Source organism: Rhamphochromis sp. 'chilingali', assembly GCF_963969265.1.
Source record: "Rhamphochromis sp. 'chilingali' genome assembly, chromosome: 2".
In the NCBI taxonomy this organism is placed as follows: domain Eukaryota; kingdom Metazoa; phylum Chordata; class Actinopteri; order Cichliformes; family Cichlidae; genus Rhamphochromis; species Rhamphochromis sp. 'chilingali'.
The window spans coordinates 55,425,607-55,440,433 of NC_137930.1; the positions used below are offsets into that span (position 1 = coordinate 55,425,607).

At 38.2% G+C, this 14,827-nt stretch overlaps 1 protein-coding gene across 1 annotated transcript in view; it reads left to right on the plus strand.

Moving 5' to 3' along the window:
- Window positions 1-3,043: 3,043 nt before the first annotated feature.
- The window catches only part of LOC308384585 (mucin-5B-like), a gene marked incomplete at both ends in the record, with an annotated part of 32,781 nt that continues 20,997 nt past the window's right edge, over window positions 3,044-14,827 (plus strand). Inside the window, 16 exons of the mRNA XM_080863123.1 lie at window positions 3,044-3,107; window positions 4,822-4,887; window positions 6,283-6,400; window positions 6,479-6,617; window positions 6,936-7,005; window positions 7,109-7,246; window positions 7,329-7,493; window positions 7,569-7,663; window positions 7,767-7,893; window positions 7,977-8,219; window positions 10,756-10,856; window positions 10,960-11,111; window positions 12,323-12,449; window positions 12,539-12,778; window positions 12,868-13,024; window positions 13,174-13,302. Coding sequence (XP_080719249.1) covers window positions 3,044-3,107; window positions 4,822-4,887; window positions 6,283-6,400; window positions 6,479-6,617; window positions 6,936-7,005; window positions 7,109-7,246; window positions 7,329-7,493; window positions 7,569-7,663; window positions 7,767-7,893; window positions 7,977-8,219; window positions 10,756-10,856; window positions 10,960-11,111; window positions 12,323-12,449; window positions 12,539-12,778; window positions 12,868-13,024; window positions 13,174-13,302 — 2,131 coding nt within the window. The remainder of the gene's footprint in view (window positions 3,108-4,821; window positions 4,888-6,282; window positions 6,401-6,478; window positions 6,618-6,935; window positions 7,006-7,108; window positions 7,247-7,328; window positions 7,494-7,568; window positions 7,664-7,766; window positions 7,894-7,976; window positions 8,220-10,755; window positions 10,857-10,959; window positions 11,112-12,322; window positions 12,450-12,538; window positions 12,779-12,867; window positions 13,025-13,173; window positions 13,303-14,827) is intronic.

A 14,827-nucleotide genomic window follows, 5' to 3' on the forward strand; every position in this document is an offset into this window, starting at 1 on the left:
TGGGAACCATGAAGAGGCCGCTAGAAAAGCTGCAACCACCAAGTACCTGCAGAGGGTCAGGCAAGTCCTGAGGAGTCAGCTGAATGGTAAGAACAAGATCCGGGCCATCAACACGTACGCCCTGCCCGTGATCAGGTACCCTGCTGGGGTAATAGGCTGGCCAAAGGAGGAGATAGAAGCCACTGACATAAAGACAAGAAAGCTCCTTACCATGCATGGAGGGTTTCACCCCAAATCCAGCACCCTGAGGCTGTACGCTAAGCGGAAGGAAGGGGGCCGGGGACTGGTGAGTGTCAGCACCACAGTCCAGGATGAGACAACGAACATCCAAGAATACATTGGGAAGATGGCCCCAACTGACCGAGTGCTCAGTGAATACCTCAGGCAGCAGAAACCCAAGAAAGAGGAGGGAGACGAGGAACCATCATGGAAGGACAGGCCCCTGCACGGTATGTACCACCGGCAGATAGAGGAGGTGGCTGATATCCAGAAATCCTACCAGTGGCTGGACAAAGCTGGACTGAAAGACAGCACAGAGGCACTAATCATGGCAGCACAAGAACAAGCTCTGAGCACAAGATCCATAGAGGCTGGGGTCTATCACACCAGGCAAGACCCCAGGTGCAGGCTGTGTAAAGATGCCCCAGAGACAATCCAGCACATAACAGCAGGGTGCAAGATGCTAGCAGGCAAGGCATACGTGGAACGCCATAACCAAGTGGCCGGCATAGTGTACAGGAACATCTGTGCCGAGTATAACCTGGAAGTCCCGAGGTCAAAATGGGAGATGCCCCCAAGGGTGGTGGAGAATGACCGAGCTAAGATCCTGTGGGACTTCCAGATACAGACGGACAAAATGGTGGTGGCTAACCAACCGGACATAGTGGTGGTAGACAAACAGAAGAAGACGGCCGTAGTGATCGATGTAGCGGTTCCGAATGACAGCAATATCAGGAAGAAGGAACACGAGAAGCTGGAGAAATACCAAGGGCTCAGAGACGAGCTCGAGAGGATGTGGAGGGTGAAGGTAACGGTGGTCCCCGTGGTAATCGGAGCACTAGGTGCGGTGACTCCCAAGCTAGGCGAGTGGCTCCAGCAGATCCCGGGAACAACATCGGAGATCTCTGTCCAGAAGAGCGCAGTCCTGGGAACAGCTAAGATACTGCGCAGGACCCTCAAGCTCCCAGGCCTCTGGTAGAGGACCCGAGCTTGAAGGATAAACCGCCCGCAGGGGCGTGCTGGGTGTTTTTTATATATATATATATATATATATATACACACACACACACACACACAATACACATGCAAACGACTGTGTAACAAAATTAAGAGAATACTTGAATAACCTTAACTTTTTGATACCTTAAATATCACTATAATTTACCCGCAATATTCAATATGACCCAAAATAAATGACCAAACCCATAAACACATTTGGAATGTTTCTATAGGAGCCAGGGCTGAGAGCCATTTTCCAATAACTGTTTCTAAAACCTACAATCATTTTTCAGCCACAGTTATTGCCCCCTTACTGGCCATTAAATAGAATGTGGACTTAAGGGCACTTCCACTTTTCAGTCCCCCATGTTTTCATCATTGAGGTTCCTTCGTTTGCCTGTTAAGACAGAAGTGCTAGTATCATTGTTTAGATATCTTTACTAGAAACATTGCATCTATCGAGAAGATTCTATTTTATATACACACACTGCTAGGTAATTGTATTTTCTGTATTAATTAGGTTTTATCTTTATATTTATAACTATTAAAAGCAATTCCTTTTTGCTATACCAAAGGTTCTATCTCAACATTTTTATTACACTCAAAACAACGTGTAAAAAAAACTAACTGACTAATTTAAAACTATAACTATTTCTGAAGTTTCTATGTGAGGTTTATTTTTCTGCTTCACAGAAACACTGTAAATGCCTAACTGACATGAGCATGAGCATACACAAAGAGCACAACTTACATGCTAGTGCATAGTGGTTATGTTAACTCCATCTTGTTTCAAAGGTATAATACAGATTATTTGAAGTTCACTATCTTAGTTTAATGTGTCAGCAAGCTAAAATTTAATTACTTGCACAAAGTTGAGTCCTAATGAGACTGTTTTAAAACAGTACCATTAAATTGTTATAGTTACATCTGGGGAAGTTAAAATGTACCTAAAGTTAGTAGAATCTATCTTCTTGGGGCTGTGAGACATTAAACCAAATGTTACACTTGTTGAGCAAACTACACAGAAAATAGTGCCGTTATCATGATAACTGATGATATTTGGCAATGTAAAAATATTGGCAAAGCCTCAGAATTACATCAGTCTCATCATCTCACTTTTTGAGCATTTGCTGTATGTTAATCCAAAGCTACTTATGCTGATTACATATACATCCCATCATGTAGTTAAATCTTAACTTAAATGTGAATAAAGTTACCTGGTAAGACAAAGCAGACTGTCTTAGTGTGTAAACCCTTTCATATCTACACATCTTTGACAAATGTTTACTCAAAGTATGATTCAGTGATTCATAGATGTATTTTACATCAGCAAATTTACTTATGTCAATGAAAGATACAGAGGCCAACCCACAGTTTAAATTCTCTGGGCTGGTCTTTCTGACAATGACGTGAGAAAAGCATGCAATCCTTGTTTGACAATGTGTCGTTCTCATGAAAATCTGTCCTGAAAGTGTTCCATAATAAAAACAAACAAACTGTATGACAATTCAGTTTAAAATATTTTTCTTTATAATGTTGATGTTTGTCCAAGATTACCATTAAAACTGAGGTATGGAGCATGAGAGAGGGAGTGACAAAATATATCATGACTCAAACAGATGAAGATGAAATGTTGTTATAAGACACTTCATGGGTGTGATTTTAATGTAGACAAAAAGGTGAACACCCAGGATGCATCTTCTGCTCCTCCTAAACTGCAAACATCAAATGAACTATATTACGCGGCCCTTTCGGTGAGGTATCAGTTGGTGCACCTTTCCCTCTCTCTGGACAGGGATTGCTCAAAGCCATGAGGTCAGCCAGCATGCAGCTAGAATGGGTGATACCATGGCTCAGCCTTTGCCTTGGCCTATCAGCAGCCACCATTGGTATGTAGTCTATTGTAACACAAAGAGAGTGGTATCCATGACTGTGTGAAGATGAAACTTTAATTATTTCAGCTTTTTTTTCCTTCTGTTTTGTGTTACATTAAGATGAACAGAACTCAAGTACAAGTCATATTTGTCTTCTGACATAATGACGATATGTAGGTGTTATAACTTTTATCTTCTTTTTCTTCTTTTTAAGTCACGGTTCAGGACACTGGAAAAATTCCAGTAATTACAGGTAATTTTTTTTTCAGAGACAAAATAACGCAATGAATAAATAAATGATTAACCATTACACTAGTGTAATGACTTATTTTCTTTCAAAATAGTAGTGAGCCCATCTCACAACAACCAGTTCTGCAGCACATGGGGAAACTACCACTTTAAGACATTTGATGGGAATTTGTTCAGGCTTCCATCCACTTGCAGCTACATCTTTGCATCCCAGTGTAAGGCAGACTACAACAGTTTCAACATTGAGCTCCAACGACAGGAGTCCGATATGGTTACCACCATAAAGAAAGTCACAATGAAACTGGATGGTGAAGTTGTGGAATTAGGCAATGGATTCATCAAAATCAACAATGAACCGTGAGTCTGTCTTACAAATGTGATTTTTCATTGACAGCTGATGCACTGGTTTAATAGACGATTAATATTTAATCTAACTATGATGATTATTTTTTTTATTCCTTATAGTGCTAAAATACCCTTCAGTCGGGGTGGCATTTCAGTAGAAAGCATTGCATCCTATGTTAAAGTTCAGGCAAAGCTGGGATTGGTCTTAATGTGGAATCAAGAAGACTCCCTCTGGGTATGCTTTTTACCTACTGTGTTCGACGCCACTAATGTTTCTGAAGTAATCTATAATAAATAAATTATGCTGATTATAATTACTAAAGAAAGCTAAGTGGATTTTGTGCTTGATACAAATAAATCTCATATACTGCAGATTATAGTAAATAAACTGTATATTATAGTGAACAAATAACTACCAAAGTGTGCTATATGATTTAAACACACTGTGTGTGTCGTGTATTGCTACAGAAATGTTGAGTTTTTTAATTAATATTACCTTTAGCACAGGTAAAAAGCAGCTTTACCAGAGTATTCCTCACTGCACTGTATTATTCAAATAGTAATTATAGATTTCATCTTTATTTCTGCATTTAATTCATATCTAATTTTTGAAATGGTTTTAAGGTTGAACTGGATGCAAAATTCAGAAATCAAACTTGTGGTCTGTGTGGTGACTTCAATGAACTGAATAATGAGTTCACAAATTCAGGTAAGAACTAAATCCTAAAGCTTAAAGAAGACTACAATCCAATTCAGTGATCACACTTGCTAAAACATAATTTCCTATTAGATACAGGGGCTTCTTACTGTATTGAAGAATATGGGGACAAGTGGAAAATCAGTGGTCTGTCTGACAATTGTGAGACCACGTCCTTTAAAGCTAAAGAGTCATGTGAAGTTCCGGTATGTCAAATTATTTTTGCTTGGAAGTATCTTACATATATTTAAATGCATGATATTAAATGCATAATAATCTTTGACCAACAGGAAGATCTCTGCCAGAAACTGAAGACTGAAAGTGCATTTGACAGTTGTCAAGGCCTGATTGAAACCGAGTCCTTCATTGACGCCTGTAAGGAAGATCTGTGCTCCTGTGTCAGCAATGATACGTCTTGTGTGTGTGCGACCATGTCAGAGTACTCCCGTCAGTGTGCTCATGCAGGCGGGACACCAGGGCAGTGGAAGAACCCAGATTTCTGTGGTAAGAACATAAACAAGGGGATTTGTTGTTTTCACTGTACTAACATCCAGTAGCGGTTTCAGATACGGGCGATACGGGCGGTTGCCCGGGGCCGCATCGTGGTGGGGGGCGGCATCACGGGCACCGGCAAAAAAAAAAAAAATGCTCGTACTCATGCTGCCCTGACGTCAGCCAGCGCTTATTGGGAATGGCATAGGCACCGATTGGTTTTCTATTGCCCATTTGCTGGGAGAAAGGGCGCCCTTCCTGCTGCTTGCTGTGCAGAGAGGGGAGGGCGGGTGATTCTGTGACCGGCTGGAGCAGCATCTAATAACCAACTCGCAAAATAAAACAAAATAAAAACAAACCAACAAACACGAAAACACCAGACATTATGATACAGACTTATAATTTGCACCGATGTTTTTTCGAAATTCTATACACAAAAAGTGAGCGCGAGAGCCCTCGGTGCGCCTGCTTGCTGCTGAAGTCAAAGTAAACTTTATTGCCATCTCCACTACATACAGTCCAGTATATAGAGAGACGAGACGACGAGGCTCCAGTTACAGCAGTGCAAGTAAACAAACAATAAATATAAGAAGAGTAAGAAAATAAATCTACACTTTAGGACTAGAGGTAAAGGGATCAATAACAATTTAAAAATTTCTGAAATCTCATAAATGCACCCTAGACAAAGTGAATCTGTGAACTAAGGTGTAGGTGTGTTAGATCATGTTGTGGTGATCCTTGGGTTGAGGGATGGGTGTTCATACTGGAGTACAAAATTAAAACCAATGGAAATGGACAAGAAGTGTTCGCCCAAGGCGCCAAACAGGCTAGGACTGCCACTGCTAACATCACAATTACTTGTTTATTAGTTTTAATTCTAACTTTTGTGTGCTTAAAAGGAAAATCATGCCCCTTCAACCTGGAGTATAAGGAATGTGGTAATCCCTGCATGGACACTTGCAAAAACCAGGGCACAAACCAAGTGTGTAGTGAACACTGTGTTGATGGATGTTTCTGTCCATTTGGTAAGTTTTGTAGCTTCTAGAGGATAATATTCTTTCTTTTTTTTTTAAATTGGGGCTAGTATGTATTCACTATTATAATTCTTAGGTTATCACTTTTATTCTTTAAATGTATTATTTTTCCTTTTGACACTCTATAGTGTATTTGTGAAGCTAAATTGGATAATATTTGATCAAATGTTGCCATCCTGGGTTGCAACGTTTACCACAGTGAAATCTAAGAAAATTTCTTCTTAGGTCTTTTTAGCCCATTGGGAAAGTGAGGAAAGTGAGGACATCTATGTTAAAAAATAGGAACATTTGGGGCCTCAAAATGTGCCGATGACATACCCATCAGACCTAATGGTGATTTTGTGTATTATCATAAAACTATCTGTTTCCAAAGGGACTGTGTTGGATGATGTCACACATACTGGGTGCATCACTGTTGACAACTGCAGCTGCCCGCATAATGAAGAAATATACCAACCGGGGCAATCCTACTCCGGGCCATGCAAGAGCTGGTAACTGTATCATTTATAACTTCATATCTATATTCACACTGGTTTATGAAGATGAACTGACGGACCTCTGTTTAACAGCACCTGCAAAAATGGTGAGTGGATCTGTAATCTTAAAGACTGCCCTGGTGTTTGTTCCATCCTGGGTGGCTCTCACATCACCACCTATGACGATAAAACGTATATGTTTCACGGAGAGTGTTCTTATGTTCTGACAAAGGTGAGGTGAAACAGAAAATAACTTTCTTTTGTTTTTTATATTATTTTTATTGTTATTATTCACAAACATGTATTATACATGTAAACTACATGTGTAAGTGCATTTTTGACTTTTCAATTTTAGGAAATCAAAGGGACTTTCAGCCTTCAAGGCGACTTGGCTAAATGTGAAAAATCTGATAAATCAACTTGTCTGGCTTCAATCACTCTACTACTGTCAGATCATGTGGTAAAATATGTGTATATTTTTATCCAGTTTATTTTGTTTTCCAATGGTTCAGATGGCTTTTCTGATATAGTAATATACTTTGTCCTATAGATTGTTAAAATTGATGCCAGTGGGCGAGTCTTTTACCACACACTGCTCACTCAGCTTCCTCTCTTTTTGGGTGAGCACTTGTTTATCTTTTAGTGAATGAAATCTCAACATTTAAATGAGTCTCATCATTTAATTTGAAAATATATACGTATAAAATATATTTCCCTTTACAGATGATATCACAATTTTCCACCCATCTACATTCTTTCTTGTAATGCAAACCACCTACGGGCTTGATGTTGAGATTCAGCTCACACCTGTTATGCAGGTCTACATCAAAGCCAGTGTATCTAATAAAGGAAAACTCGTCGGTGGGTTTGGATTTTGATTGGTTTTGGGATTAAGTTTAAAGTGTGAAGATTGTTATGTTACACCATGATCATCTTTATCCAGGTCTGTGTGGAGATTTTGATAACGATGGATCACAGGACTTCAAAACAACCTCCGGTATAATTGAAAAAACAGCTTGGACATTTGCCAACACATGGAAAACCAAGCCAAACTGCCCTGACGTGACAAATATACTCGGGGACCCCTGTAGTTTGAGTACAGAAAAGGGTAGGTCACAGTCATCATGCTCTATGTTTTGTTGATGGCTTATCACTTTTTAAGTAAACCTGTTTCTTTCTGTAGAGGAATATGCCAAACACTGGTGCTCCCAGCTGTCAGACCCAAAAGGTGTTTTTTCACCGTGCCATCCTGTGGTACACCCAGTAGAGTATCAACTTGTAAGCAGGGATTTCTTCTTTTTTGTAATCAAGTGTATGTTTTTATTTTAATTATTTATTAGCTTTAACTGATGATTAAGCTTTTTGCTGTTTCTCTTCGCAGAATTGTATTTATGACACCTGTGCCTGTGAAAAAAGTGAGGATTGCTTGTGTGCTGCTTTGTCCGCCTATGTTCATGCATGTGCTATTGAAGGTGTATTATTGACTGGATGGAGGAACAACACATGCCGTAAGTTTAAATGAAATTATCTACTACAATAAATCATATCTGTCTCTGTTTAAACTGTAAAGGGTCCTTTTTTCTTCCAACAGAGAAATACACAAATGACTGCCCACCTACTTTTGTGTATGACTACAAAATGACAAGCTGTGGTCGCACCTGTCGCTCTCTTAGTCAGTCAGATTTAACATGTGGGGTTGATTTTACTGAGCTTGATGGCTGTGGCTGTGCTGAAGGAACTTATCTAAATGAGAAGAACGAGTGTGTGTTACCCTCACAATGTTCCTGTTACGCTGGAGACACAGTGGTGCATCCCGGGCAGGTTACTACACTCAGTAATGGACAGACTTGGTATGTTTTTCCATATATTCTGTATTTTTATTAATTCATTAATTTAGTTATTTATTTATTTTGTGTTTTGATGATGTTTGATGGTTAACATAAAGTAGATAAGAACAAGGGAAGAGAAAACACCAATAATTTAGTATGCTGTGAAGTACTGCACTTGTGCTTGCCAAGATGTTTTTTTGGTGCCTTTATACTTGTAGAAGAGTATGCGATTGATTGGTTGTACTTTGCCCTACAAAAGTCTGCCTAAAGTGGAGTGAAATTGTGGCCAATATATGAGACAAAAACTGTAAACTTGTTACATTTCTATTTTTTGTCTGGAACTTTTTTCCCATGTCCATTTTTCATGGGGCAAGATATTTGATACTCTGAAACCAGGTACTAGTAACCAATGTTCCTTCTAATTTTTTATGTGTCTGAGCAAACACACAAACTCTCTGAGCGGTCCCTTGGACCACCATAAGCAACATTAGACGTGTGCACATCATTGAATCCATCCAAGTTACATGGTTTATTAAAATAATCAAATTACAGCATTTACATTTATGTTGGACTACTTTTAATTAACTGCTTTAATCCACTTACAATGAAAATTTAAAAAATAAATCTTGTTCAAGACCTGTGTAGTATGTTAACACTATTGGAAGTAAAAATAACTTGAACTCCAATTTTGAAAACACAATTTTTTATTATTATTTTTTAAATAAAGCTCTGACTGTATTATGAGTATGAGTCTGTGGTCTGGGAGAGAGTCTTGTAACTCTCTGTCTGTAAAATACAGTATATGATGACCAATGTTGGGCAATTAATTATATAGTTCTTCAAAAAAATGAGTTTTGCAAACAACTAAATTTTTTGCAGCTATTTACCTAAAAATGCAGCCAAGGCGTTTAAAAAAAAAAAAAAAACATTTCAAACTACTTACAGAACAATCAACTGTTCTGCATCAAATTTGATGCCACACAAAGTATTTGTGCCACTCCAAAAAATAATTTTTGTCCACTATGAGATAAAGGTGAACATCACAAGCCTGCAGACCTGGCAACAGGAGATGTATCACTCCTGTAACACCTGCAACATTCAGCAGTCGCCTCATTGTTCTGACACACACAACAAAACTAGTGACTACACTACACACTAACTACACAACACATTAACTTCAGACTCCAAACACACGAAACATCGTAAATCTCTCACATCTCCAAACCCCGCCGTCACTCCTAAAACTTCCCCCCTTCCTAAACATCTAAATGTCATGCTGCCAACATTTTTAGATTGGTCAACATGGTACATTTGTCCACCAATAGGAAAGGATGGGGCGGGGTTAGTTTTGTTTTTGCTCACATCATTGGCTGGAGCAGCCACTTACTGACTCACACTACAAAACAGAATAAATTGTTTTAATTCCAATTCAGGTTAGATTTTTTTGGTGCGCAACACAGATTTTCTGTGTGCGGAGACCGTGCCAGCAGTGTGCGATTACACACACTCTTAGAAGGAACATTGCTAGTAACCATTGAATCCAGTTGGATGTAACATCGTTTCAAGTTGACATTGGGCCATAGCAATGCAAATGTGTGGGTTTTGATAGGGTGAAGCAAAGTCAATTAAATACAATAAATAAAATTACGTTTTTTGCTTTACAGTAGTTAGCCTTGGGGGTCCTAAAAACACCATTGTGCACCATTTCAAATATTCTTGTCAAATAGTCCAGCTTGATAATTATTGATATTATTGTGAGATGTAAAATAAAACTGTATTATTGGCAAATTATACATTAAGTAACAAACTGAAGCCACTGTGAAGTGGACATGGACACACTCAGAAAATGGAGACATGCCACACAGTCCAATGTGAATCAAAACAAGCATGCTAGACACACTTGTCAACAAAAGATGGCAGTAATTTAAAGGACGAGTGCAAATAAATAAGAAAAGTTAAAAAAGAACATTGTTTGAGATGAAATGAAAGAGAAATTGCTTTCACTTTGGTAGTTTTACTTGATAGCTATTTTTAGGCAGGGGCAGGGCATGCGTGTTTGGCTTCTTTGTTTTTTAACCCTGTTACAAAACAAATAACTCATTTCATTCAGCAAGTGGACTCACTTAACTCTCAGGGCCTATGCAAATGTGCAAAGAAGTTAAGATTCTGGCAAATTCAAGTTTCATTATATCAAAGAACTTTATTGCTTCACTGATGTGGTTCAGCTTGTGACATGCCCAAGTATCACCAAGTGAAGTTGTCCCAGGAATGTTTAACCTGAATACACACAGCTGCAACTGATACCTTGTTATTTCATTGAACTGATACAATGCATCTCTTTTCTTTGTCTTGCCTATCTTCATTTATGTTTCAGCTCTTGCTATGGTGGAGAATTAACCTGTTCAGGAAAACAAGTGATTCAAAGTAGGTACAAAGTACTTAATTACTGTTCATTAAATGGTTATTTCTACTGAAAAGCAAAGTATAAGTAAATACAACCATACAGTTGTGTCCCTTTAAAGACACTGTCATTGTTCTCAGCATGCACAAGCCCAATGGTTTTCCTCAACTGCTCAAATGCAAAGCCGGGAGAAAAGGGATCTGAGTGCCAAAAAAGCTGCCAGACACTGAACAAACAATGTGTAAGACTGAGAAGCTGATTCATAACTGCCACACATGGACATTACAACAGCATAATCAGTTATTAAGCATATTGATGAAATATGTCTCTGTTATCCTGAACAGATCAGCACAGATTGTATCTCAGGATGTGTATGTCCTGATGGCCTGCTATCAGATAATAATGGAGGCTGTGTAAAGCAGGAGGACTGCCCCTGCCCATATAATGGACAATACTATAAACATGGACAATCTGTTAAAGTAGACTGCAATACATGGTGAGGGCTTTTTTTGTTCTTCTTGGGGTTTTTTCTAACAATTTCCTGTTATTTACTCATCCATCAACTCTGTTTAAATAAAGAGTATATTTTAAAAACACACTAAATAATACTCAAACTCTGGTGTCCCCAAGCATGTTTTTCACATCACTGAAACTTTTTTGGGGGGGGGGGGGGGGGGGGGCTTTGGGAATAGTTATTTAACAAGATTTAACTTCCCTTTTCAAATCTAAGCACATGCAAAAGCAGCATATGGGAATGTACAGGTCAAGACTGTGGTGGAACCTGTACCATTTATGGAGCAGGGAATTACATCACTTTTGATGAATCAAGATTTGCCTTTAGTGGAGGCTGTAGCTACATCTTCACCCAGGTACAGTCTGCACTTACGTTTAATCTTTATGACCTGTTAAAATCAGTCCTGTGATACTGACATGAGAATCCTGCAGGATTCCTGTGGAGGTGAGAACGGCACCTTTCAGGTACTGACTGAGAGCATCCCCTGCGAAAATGCTGAAAGCGTCTGCTCCTTTGACATCACGCTCTATTTAGGGGTATGTAAATATGAACAGAAATTGCATTTACAAGTTGTTTTTTTTAAAAAGATAGATACCTTAATAATTAATAATTATGCATTACAGGCACCTTCCTTATCTGTTTTTAAATCATGTCTTAAAACATATTTATTTACCTTGGCTTTTAGCATAGCAGGACTTGTTGATGTCTCTTAATATGTTTCTTATTAATTATATTATTTTTAATTTTAAGATATTTTATATGTAATTTAAACTGTTTCCTCTCTGTTTTATATTTGTAGTACTTTGGTCAACATTGTTGGATGTAAAGTGCGTCATAAATAAAGATGCTATGCTATGCTATGCTATTACCTCATTATTATTATCACTATATGAGAAAATGGGTTTTTTGAAAAAGAAACAGGGTACACAGTGTTGTCGTTAATATAGTGAGTTGGACTGTGTGTTTCAACATGAGCCCTGTTCTATTTTTGAAAATTAAGCATGGCAAAAAATTAAATATTAACCTTTTGCTGGGTACTGTAATCTGGTCTACAATTGTTGCAAATCCATACGTATTAATGTTCCTAAATGGTCACATCGTTTTTCACAATTCCCAATTAGCATGTTTTGTTTTTAACAGAACAGTGAAATTCGTCTCTCAGATGAACATATCAAAGTTTTTAAAAAAAACAGTGGGGAAGAAATACCCTATCAAGTCCACACTTTGGGTTTATATCTCGTCATTGAAGCGAAGAATGGCCTTATTGTCATTTGGGATAAAAAGACAACCCTCATGATAAAACTCAGATCTACATTCAAGGTCTGTGAGCACACACACACATACACACATACACATATATAGATAGAGAGAGAGATAGAGAGATATAAACAAACTTGTTCTTTTCTTAGGGCAAAGTCTGCGGTCTGTGTGGAAATTTTGATGGAAATATCAAGAATGATTTCACTACCAGAAATAAAGAAGTTGTGGTTGATCCCCTTATATTCGGAAACAGCTGGCAAGTGTCACCTAGCTGCTCAAGTGCACAAACTCCAAAGGATGCATGTACACTGTACTCACACAGACAGGCATGGGCAGTGAAGCACTGCAGCATTATCAAGAGTGCAGTATTTGAGGCCTGCTATTCAAAGGTAAGTGTTTATGAATGTAAGTAAACGTTTAGGCTATAATGGACCAAAGTCACTCTTTACTTACATTTACAATTACTTATTCCAAAAAGGTGGATCCCCAACAATATTTTGATGCCTGTGTGAGAGACACGTGTGCCTGTAATTCAGGAGGAGATTGTGAATGTTTCTGTTCAGCTGTAGCAGCTTATGCAGCAGCCTGTAATGAGGCAGGAGTGTGCGTGAAATGGAGAACTCCCACCATCTGCCGTGAGCGTTTTTTTTTATTTTTCTGTGACAAGATACATATAAAATGCAAAGTATAATAATAACTGTCAGCATGAGCTAAGTTTACAAATAAGGTTTAATGTAAAATCGAGTTCATTGTTATTTATGATTTATTACTTTTGTTTTATTAGCTGTATTCTGTGATTATTACAACCCTGATGGACAGTGTGAATGGCACTATAAGCCTTGTGGAAGATCATGCATGAAGACATGCAGAAATCCCTCTGGAATATGCTACAATCAACTTCCCGCATTAGAAGGTATGCATTGTAAGAAAAGGAAAGTACATGCATTTGTAGGTTCATAATTATACAGCCAGGCATCACTGACCATGTCTCCTCCTTCTAAGTAAAGTAGATAATGTAGTGTAAATGTGCCCCCATGTTCAACGACTGTTTGAAACCAGCTGTATTGGTGTCCTATATCTACCTTTTAGCTAATTTACTGACAAAATACTTCAGAAACTGGTGACGGGGGCTGCTGCTCTCACTGACATCATGATATTATTATTGACCTATTATTGTACAGTCTTTACTTTACAATACTTTTCAAATTAAAACACCTCGAGGCAACTGTTGAAATTAAATAGAATTTAACTGAATTGAAAGAAAGAACGATGGGATTTTAACCACACATTTATTTCTTAATAAATAAATACGAGGACATCACAAGTTTTTTTTTAACAAAATAAAAAAGCAGTCAAAAAACACATGGTTGAAATAATATTGACCATCGACAAAAGAACAGACCACATTATTAAAACACAACTGAGAGAAAAAATCTGTCAAATGATCCACCAATGAATAAAACAGAAATTCAGCTTTAATATTTAACCAGTAAAATGACCATTTGAAAATGGTCCAAGCTTGAAAAAGGCTGTTATAAAACATTGGCATTTAATAAGAAGATGAGATCAAATTACAATTTCATAAAATTATCCATTCCCAACTATCCCATTCCTCTTACAAAGCACTAGTTACTGGTTTCCTGAAAACATGTTCTTCCCTTCCCATCAGGTATTTCTGAATTATCTGCATTCTGAAAGCTGCAGTTCTGCTCTCTAGGTGAACTAGTCCTTGTCCACCTTTTTCTTTGTGCAAAAAAAGCACAGCCTGGGATATCCAATGTCAGTTATCCCAAAAAAACTTGATCATCAAAGACTGAATTTATTTAATAATAAGGAAGTGGGCTCTAAACAAGTTAATCTATGCCACAATAAAAAACAAACTTAGTTTATAATATATTTATAATAGGCACCCTACCTTTATATGACATCTGCGGTAACAACCATCTCCACTTCCCTAACTTCCCCTCAATTCTTGTTTAGTGTGTCTTCATGTCCCAGTTACACACCCAGATACTTCAAACATCCTCTTTTCCATTTCAAACCACCTGGAAGTTTTGGGACCCCAACAATATGACATCACAATGAGCTTGAGACCTCCAAAATATCTTTGACTAGTGACACATTATCAACAATAGACCTGCCTGGCACGCCGTAGGTTTGTGTTCAGTGGACAACATGATTCATCACCTTCTTTGGTCTGTTTGCCAGCACTTTTGACAGTGCACATTATAATCAGTGCACAATAAAGAGACAGGCCACCAGTCCTTAATATAGTGGAGATCACCTTTCTTTGGTAAGAATGTTAGAACAGCTCTCGTGTAGCTCTGAGGCAAAAAAAACTTCAGCGAAGCCCTTCTCAACAACCTCCATGATATCATCACAAAGGTCAGACCAAAAAGCTTTATTGTGCCTTACTGGCATACTTTGTAAAGCAGTAT